The 8,874-nt window shown below is 41.4% G+C and overlaps 1 protein-coding gene across 1 annotated transcript; it reads left to right on the forward strand.

The window, feature by feature from the left end:
* Positions 1 to 1,192: 1,192 nt before the first annotated feature.
* On the forward strand, positions 1,193 to 8,874 carry lrrc41 (leucine rich repeat containing 41). The gene is made up of 10 exons (XM_064989263.1): positions 1,193 to 1,606; positions 3,243 to 3,329; positions 3,553 to 3,617; positions 3,946 to 4,759; positions 5,004 to 5,237; positions 5,615 to 5,779; positions 6,107 to 6,208; positions 6,482 to 6,610; positions 7,077 to 7,149; positions 7,434 to 8,874. The coding sequence occupies exons 1-10, from the start codon at positions 1,462 to 1,464 to the stop codon at positions 7,651 to 7,653; spliced, it is 2,034 nt and encodes a 677-aa protein (XP_064845335.1). The 5' UTR covers positions 1,193 to 1,461; the 3' UTR covers positions 7,654 to 8,874.

The raw sequence follows: 8,874 nt of genomic DNA on the forward strand, positions 1-8,874 counted from the left end.
AGTAATCTTATCAATTGTACTGGAGGGTTTATTGAAAGACAATCTTTATGGACATAATTTGAGGTTTTGGGTCTCTATAGTTAGTGTGATCTAATAATTATTTCACATACTTTTCCAAACCTGGATGTGAAAGAATGCAAGCCAATCATGCAAGCCACCTGTTGAATGTTATATGGTGCATGATTCTCAGAGGTGTAATTTTGTCTTTCAGGAACTGAAAGCCTGGGACCTTTGAGATGTGATGTTCCTCGCCAAGGGCATTTGCTGAAATCACAAAAGAACCAAATGGAAGTTGTGTTGATATTCTTGTAAATATTCTTGTTTAAATTCATAAGCATTAGTTATAATGTTTATATTAGCAAAGTTTGAATACAAAGATTTTAGGTCAGCTTTCAATGTACGACTTGTAATTCTTAAACATTTATTTTGTGTAATTATGTTTTGGGTTGTTGTGCTTTTCTACTTGTCTAGTGACTCATCTTTTTATTGGTGTTTCCCAGCAGTTTGTGATTTGTTAGTATTTATTTGTAGAAACATGGGCAATATGCATGTCCAATATGAAAAACGATTGGATTGAAGTTGAGGGGCCACTCTATAAGGGAGGCCAAATGAGCAGCGTCACTCCTCGGTGTAAACTCTGTGGATTTAGAAACTAGAAGTTCTCCTGAGTAGAATGGACGCCATTTTTAATGTGACACAATTTATAGAGAATTTTGTATGGTGCAATATGAATGTCCAATATGGAAAATACCTTTGGATTTATGTTGATGGGCCACACTATACGCTCTGCCAAATGAGCAGCGATGCTCCTCTGGGTGTAAACTCTGTGGAGTTGGACAGCTGAACTTCTCCTGAGTAGAATGGACCAGCCTTTTACTGCGGCACAATTTACAGATAGATTTGTATAGTGCAATAAATGATCGAAGGACACAGAAAAAAACATTGTTGACCATTTAGGCTTGACATTTATTTATTTTATAAAATAATGACATATCTCATAGAAATACGTTTAATTATTATTTGTATGATAACGAGTATGAAATATATAGATAATTGCGCATATTTTCCATAATTATACCCCTAATTATTCATATACAATTTATACAGGACGGGACTATTATTCTGAAGGATTCCAAAAATACGTGATCCGGAAGTACTTCTTTATCCTTGCCTACTATGACGTTTTAATAGAAAGTGATTAACCGGAAGTCTACAGGACCCAAACTACGACCTGCATCAATTTGAAGAGATAGCTGGAGTTTTTATTTTTTATTAAAACCATTTGCTGGTTAGTTAGCTCGTTTTTTTGCTATCTTTTTTGTTGTTGTTGGTATTATGCCTAAATGATGAAATAGCGCAGCTGAACTCTTGAGTATTAGCAAATATTCTCTGACTGATATCTGTGGAGCTGATCTGCTGCATGTTTATTTAATCTGCCTCGTTTTTCATCTGATACTGAGCATGCCTGCTCCTTACCTTGAACAAATTAGAAGAGCCAAGGAGTGGCAGGATGCCAAAGTTACTTCCACCATTACACCCACCTTGAAGAAGATATGCATCAAAACAGTGAGTCGTCACATGGATGTCCTAGACAAGAAAGCTCTTGGTAAGTGTCTCATCTTCGATGCAACCAAGGGAGTTTTTTTATATTGTGCTGGACGAAGGACGATCTTGGTTGCATCAAAGCTAAGTGTTACTCAGCTATTTTAGCTAATGCATGTACAATACATGAATGGACTGGTACCCAAACTAGCTCTAGAAAACGCTAGGTGGCATTCTGCCTTCTCCCTACAGTTTTCAGCCATTATTAACTTCGCCCACAACTGACTCGTGTGAACTACAATCCCGACGCAGTTTTAACTTTTAGAAACGTAAATAATCATAGCTTGCGATACGGCTTTTGAAACATATGGCCTATATCTTTCATCGATAAAGAATCCTTCAAATAAAAAATAAACTATATTGTAGGAGTTTTGCGAAGAACCATACAGCTATGGGTGTCTCCATCCAACGAAACGGCACTTCTTGAATTACACTTACACACAGGTGTTCGGGGGCATGCTACACGTAACACAAATATAAATGCAACATGTAAAGTGTTGCTCCCATGTTTCATGAGCTGAAATGAAAGTGTGCAATTGTCATGCTGACTGTAGGAATGTCCACCAGCGCTGTTGCCATACAATGTAATGTTAATGTCTCTACCATAAACCGTCTCCAACGATGTCAACATTGTGAACAGAGTGCCCCGTGGTGGGGTTAGGGTATGGCCAGGCATAAGCTATGGACAACAAACACAATTGCATTTTATCAATGTCAATTTCAATGCACAGAGATACCATGACGAGATCTTGAGGCCCATGGTCGTGCTATTCATCTGCATTATAATATATAGTCCCATGTCACAAGGATCTGTACACAATTCCTGGAAGCTGAAAATGTCCTAGTTCTTCCATGACCTGCTTACTCACCAAACATGTCACCTATTGAGCATGTTTGGGATGCCCTGGGTTGACTTGTAGACAGCGTGTTCCAGTACCCGCCAATATCCAGCAACTTCGCACAGCCATTGAAGAGGAGTGGGACAACATTCCACAGGCCACAATCAACAGCCTGATCAACTCTGTGCGTCTCATTGCATGAGGCAAATGGTGGTGACATCAGATACTGACTGGTTCTCTGAGCCACACCCCTACCTTTTTTTAAGGTATGCATATCTGTGTGCCCAGTCATGTGAAATCCATAAATTAGGGCCTAATGAATTTATTCCAATTGACTGATTTCCTTATATGAACTGTAACTCAGTAAAATCTTTGAAATTGTTGCATGTTGCATTTTATATTTTTGTTCAGTATAGATAGGCAATTAGCACAGGTGGTTGTCTGTTGTCAAACAAGCGCTGTAACACGGAGATGTGGCCGTGTGGGCACACTAATCATATCAAGGTGTGTATCAATTTGACCTTTTATTGTTTGTTTTTTAAAATTATTTCTCGCAGATATGAAAGATAAGGCCCTAATGCTTCCAAAACTGTACCTCAAGCGACGCTTGTTAATGTTCAGATTGAGCGTTGGGGCTCTTAACAAAACTCCCCCATGCAGAAGAATCCTTTGTCCAATGACTCTTATGTGTAATGACTAGCTAGAATGTTCCTTACTGACTGTATTCCTAAAGAGGATAAACAAGATCAAATGCAGTCTGAATATCCTGAATATTAACCGTTTTTAATATTACCCATTTAGACCTACCAATCTCACTGATCAAGGAGCTCCTGCAGCATTTAAACATTGTTGATCTGGATAGAATTCAGCCTGCAGTGAACCAGAAAGGTAAGTACTGTAAAGCCTAGCTTTGGTCGCAGGCGCTGTCAGCTACACTCTCACTATGACTGTCATTGGAGAGATCAGCGCAGCCAAATTACATACTGGACTGGCGTTATATAACACCCAACAGGCCTCAAGTCACACCGCTGATTTTTCAGACAGGGGGAAGCTCATTGAGTGTAGCTAACTACTGCTATTCTATTAAACATTTTATTTGTCTGTCTTTCAGGAATCTCCACCTCCTTTGTGTGGGCAGGAATATTGAGAAGAATCTCTGGGCCTCGCAAAGGGAGTGTAAGTATCTTATCCACATAATAATCCACCTTTGTACCATCTGGCTTTTTCACTATTTAAATTCCATCGTGCAGTTAACTTCACTCTCCACCACATACTTCACTCTCCACCACATACTAAGGTGAGGCAATCCACTGAGAATGTTGAAAAGTACAAAACAACAGCCGGATAACTAGTTCTAACTAGTTTTAGTTCCAAGGTTGGCTCTGTGTGTGATCTATAGCCTGAAACACTAGTTCTGAACCCTATAACAATAGTTCTGAACTAAACCTTCTAGAGAATGTGTTCCTTTGCCCTAATTATTATGTTATTCTTGTTTCTTTACCAGACTATACTCACCGAAGATGAATGGAGGGAGATAAGCATGCATAAGCTCTTTAACTTGGCCTTCTATGGCTTCAGGTTCGGAGGTGATACAAAATACCTCCTGAATGTCAACTTTAACTCCCTTCTCTTAGTCATGGCCAAATACATCCAGCACCTGGTTCTTCGAACATCACGACCACACGGCTACTTCTTCGCGAGGAGGTCCGTTCTGAGCGTTCTGGAGAAGGGTGTAAGGTGCATTCAACTGGGAGAGAGCACTCAGCTCAGAGAGTGGCCCAGTGATGTCTTATACACCCTGCACCGTTTACTGGACCACGGGGCAGCCCGTGATGTCATCATAAACCAGAGCCCAGATCCTCGTCTGCTGGCTTGGATTCTTCATGGCAGGGGACCTCGGAGTAAAAGCCACCAATGTCCAATGGAGTCCATGCAAGGTGAGATGGTCAAATGTTGCCAGGCGCCAAACACTGCAGGACGCAGCGCTGGAGATGCTGAGGCAGCCAACTGCCAGGTCCTAGGGGAAGAGGAGCCTGATGAAGAAGATAATAATGGTGGGACCCCATGCAAGCGTCCAAGGTTGAGTATTGCCTCTGCGAAGGCAGAGCTTGACTTGACCAGCACTCCATGCCAATGTATGGTACCCAAGCCATTGTGCCAGATGTTTATTCCCTCGGCTGGTCACTCGGCAGAGATTTGCCACAAGGGGCAAATCCATTCACTAAAGATCAATGACTTCAGGGGTGGAGTCTTCCCTGTACTGCTTCCTCTCCTGCCTTCTTGGCTGTGCCTCCACTCTCTAAGCCTGCAAAGTGCTTGTAAGTGTGTAATCTATACAGTCTATTGTGCTTTATGTGTTTATTACAAAGAAAGGGTATGCTAAAAAGGACAGTTATGAAAGTGGAATGCACTTGTGGAATGCACTTGTTGGTTGCCTCCCAAATGGCACCCTATTCACTTTATTGTGCACTACCAGGGTAAGGGGAATAGGGTACTATAAAGGCTATAGGGTGTATTCGGACACAGGGCGAGTGTTTCTGTTCTTGATGCCTCTGTCTGCAGGGACCTTTGAGGAGGGTGATGCGTTGAGCCTGGCAGAGTCTCTCCAGCAGCTGTCTGCTACACCAGGCTGCTCCCTGATTGAGCTGAGTGTGGGGTCCCTGACACATCCTGCTCTCATGGAGTCCCTGCTGAATGCATGCCCCACCCTCAGGTCATTCTCCATGGAGATCCACCCTGTAGCAGAGTACCACAGAGCCCCACTGAGAAGCATTCCCCAGCCTGCACACCATGCAGGTGGCCGACAATCTAGTATATGGACCACCCAAAGTTATTCATATCCAACCTGTACAAAATGTTTTTGTTTTGTTGTAGTTTGTGGGGCCGGTTTACCAGACATAGAGTAATCCTCATCTTAGATTAAATGCCGATTTGAACTAAAATCAAGTTTTAGCGAGTTGCTGGGTTATGTGAGATTAATTTAACAAGAAAAGTGAAATCTCAACATAAGAAAGGTTAACATATTAAGACATGAGGATTGCATATGCGCATTTATAAAACAATGGTATATAAATGTTTACTTTTTAAAATTGAGTCGCAGAGAATTGGATGTCTACAAAGAGCATTTATTTTTGCATTGTATTTGAGAACTTGTCCCAACTTTCCATTGCTAGAACTCTCACTGGAGAAGCTGTGTGTGAAAGTACCCAAATTGAGGACCAGTGTGGAGAGTCTGATGTGTGTGTTGCTACGCTCTCCTCGCCTCACCTCACTTCACGTCTCAGGAATCAATAGCTCAACTGGCTTCTCACCCAGCCACCTCCTCAACACAGTGGCAGGTAACATGGAGTCATTTAAAACCACTGTCAACGTAGAGTACAAGCACTACGTTTAATTTAACAGTTTTGTCATTTAGCTTAAGCAGATGCTCTTATCTAGAGCGACTTAGTCAGTGCATCCAAGTGCTATTTTCTAGCAGTTTTGTATGTGTAAGTTGATGCTGCTGTGCTCACATAATGGGCTATCTGTTTTTTTATTAGTGTGCTTCCAATTGCTTCAGCAATAACTTCATGTGCATTATATGTGGAACTCTTCATAGCCGTAGGAGATATTTTGGTATATTTTCTCCCATATGGTAAAATTGTTTTTGTGTTCCTGCTGTCAAGAGTCCAATCGCCACCTGAAGGACCTCACCTTGGAGGATATCAACCTGTCTGATTGTCACTGTGCAATCTTCCAGCTACTGGATAACTACTGTATGTTGGAAGGTAAGGAATGATTTCCATGAAATAGTTTTTGTATTAAAATTCATATGCAATCTGTTTTTATCTAATATGTATGCAGCTCTAAAAAGTGGTATGCAGCATGGATATCACAAACAAGCAAAGCCTCTTGCATTTGATCAGTCTATTCTATGGTTGTGTCTCAAATGGCACCCTAGTCCTTATGTCGTGCACTACTTTTGTCAAGGGCCTTAAAGTAAAACGGTGCCATTTGGAATGCATCCTAATTGTATTCTCCTGTCTGCTCCATAATGACAGCGTTGTCATTGAAGGACTGTCGGCTTCTGGAGAAATGCAGTGACAAGGAAGATGTCGTCCGACAGCTGGTTAATTCTCTCAAAAAGGTTCCATCTCTCCAGTCTCTAAACCTGGCTCAAAACCGCCTCGGTAAGAGGCCAACTTAGCTTTGTTTCATAGGTTTTGTTCAGACTTTTCATGCTACACCCCCCGCCCCTGCCACCTTTTATTTAACTTTTATTTAACTAGGCAAGTTAGTTATGAACAAATTCTTATTTACAATGACGGCCTACCAAAAGGCAGGCCTCTTGCGCGGACCTGGGGCTGGGATTAAAATAAGACAAATATAGGACAAAACCCACATCACGACAAGAGAGACACCAGAACACTACAAAAAGAGAGACTTAAGACAACAACCTAGCATGGCAGCAACACATGACAACAACATGATAGTAGCACAAAACATGGTACAAACACTATTGGGCACAGACAACAGCACAAAGGCAAGAAGGTAGAGACAACAATACATCACGCAAAGCTACTACACCTCTGGATGGTATGAATTTGATTTTTGAGTGCATGAATTGAAACAACTATTTTTATTTTGTACTTTTAGCCAAGACTGTGACAGTTTTGGGGGAACTCTTCAAAGGACCCTCACCAAGCACAGTGAAAGAGCTGGACATCAGGCAAGTAGCTGCTATAAGCATTTCAGTAGGCTATTTTGGCATTTTGTGAAGAGGCCTAATTTGTCTTAAGAGTTGGACTCTGTCCCTATTCTCCACACTTCCCTCAAAGTGTGCACAAGCAAACTCCCCGTCATGGATTGGTGTAAGCATTGGCTGTAGGGAGTTTCAAGTTCCACCACTGTTAAATCCATGATGTAGTGTACAACTGCAGACTTTGAGAGAAGGGTGGCAAATTGGAACGTAGCCATTCTGTTTCTTGTATTTCCTGTCTTTGTCGTTGATAGCTCCAACTTCATCCAGCCTCCTGAGCTGCTAGAGTTAGGGAAGTTGTTGGAGACCCACCGTCCTCCCCAGAGACTACTCCTCACCCTGAAGAGCAACCCACTGGACAGAAACATGGAGCTGAGGGACACGGCTCTGGGCACGCTCAGCCACCTTTGTGACCTCATCACCGACCACTGGAACTCTAGGGACACCATGGCTGACCACATCAGCATCATGTGAACAAGGTCTTAGGTCATGTGAATGGAGTAGGGTGAAGTTGCCTCTAGGTGCTGATCTTAGGACAGTTTTGTGAGGAAGAGGAAGCTGGTCCAAGACCTCTAGATAGGGGAACCTTCGCCTCGTAATCCTGCGAATTCTGGGTTGTGTTCATTAGTAACACTAAAACGTTTTGCAATGGAAAAAAATATGAGCATTGTTTTTTAGACAAGAACAGATAGTACTTCCCTGTTTCACTCCAGTTCGGACCAACTGAACATGACCCTGGATAAAATCTTGTTCCTTAACCTGAAGTGAACAAACATTTGCTGCTACCCAAGAGACGTTCCTGGAAATCGAAATTGCTTCAGTTTTAAGTCTTTTGTAAGGAACTTTTGTAAGGAACAATATTTTCCAGTTTACAACACATATATATGTTGCTGTTTTGTATGTGGCTGTTGCAGGCTTAATAAGCCAAAAACAATGTGTTACATAAATACAAGTGGCCTTATATTTGGCATTTTAAATTGTGAAATAATGGCATAAGAGCTTATTCAGCATCTTTATTGTTGATATATTGTCATGTTTGTAATGCAGCATCTGCAGCCCTTAAAAATCATGTTTGTTGTTTTTTTTGGGTCATTGACCTAGAACAGGGATAGGCAACTGCGGATCAGTTACCGAGTCACTCAATTAGCCGATGTCATCAAAACATTTTTAGATTTCTGGCTAGACTAACTTACCAATCTAATCATGGTCGAATTACTGACCGGGGGGACCCCATTTGATTTTGTAACTTACAGTCTGATATATTAAAACTGCAAACATCTGTGATGGAAAATTGTATTGTTTGTACTTTTCAAATAACCAATTTCTGTGTTCGATGTTTGTGCTTTTCTAATAACCAATTTCTGTGTTCATGCAAGTATGTGACTGAACGAATCCTCACCATCAGTATCTGCAATTTGGCAGTACGCCCAGAAACTTGTTTTAAGAGATTTTCAAGGTCTCAGCTTGGAGAGAAGAAGCCTTGTAAGGTATTGGTCTGTCCCATGCATGAACCCAACATTAATGATGAATTTATTATGAATAAGATAAATCATGCAAATATAATTTGTCTGTAAGCAGTATAAAAGATATCTAACGGGACTGCCCCAATAGAGCTCCGTTAAGACCGGTACTTTACGCATCTACATTTGACTGTGACCTCTCCAGCTTCCTGTTAATAAACAATGATTCATTTAA

This window comes from Oncorhynchus masou, chromosome 15 (assembly GCF_036934945.1).
Source record: "Oncorhynchus masou masou isolate Uvic2021 chromosome 15, UVic_Omas_1.1, whole genome shotgun sequence".
Taxonomy (NCBI): Eukaryota; Metazoa; Chordata; class Actinopteri; order Salmoniformes; family Salmonidae; genus Oncorhynchus; species Oncorhynchus masou.

What these genes read in the sequence shown, in the direction of transcription:
- lrrc41 (XM_064989263.1), top strand. Translation starts at nt 1,462, where the DNA reads ATGCCTGCTCCTTACCTTGAACAAATTAGAAGAGCCAAGGAGTGGCAG. An exon ending in GCCTGCAGTGAACCAGAAAG is followed by an intron (nt 3,330 to 3,552) that starts GTAAGTACTGTA and finishes TCTGTCTTTCAG; the next exon opens with GAATCTCCACCTCCTTTGTG. An exon ending in CCTCCTCAACACAGTGGCAG is followed by an intron (nt 5,780 to 6,106) that starts GTAACATGGAGT and finishes CCTGCTGTCAAG; the next exon opens with AGTCCAATCGCCACCTGAAG.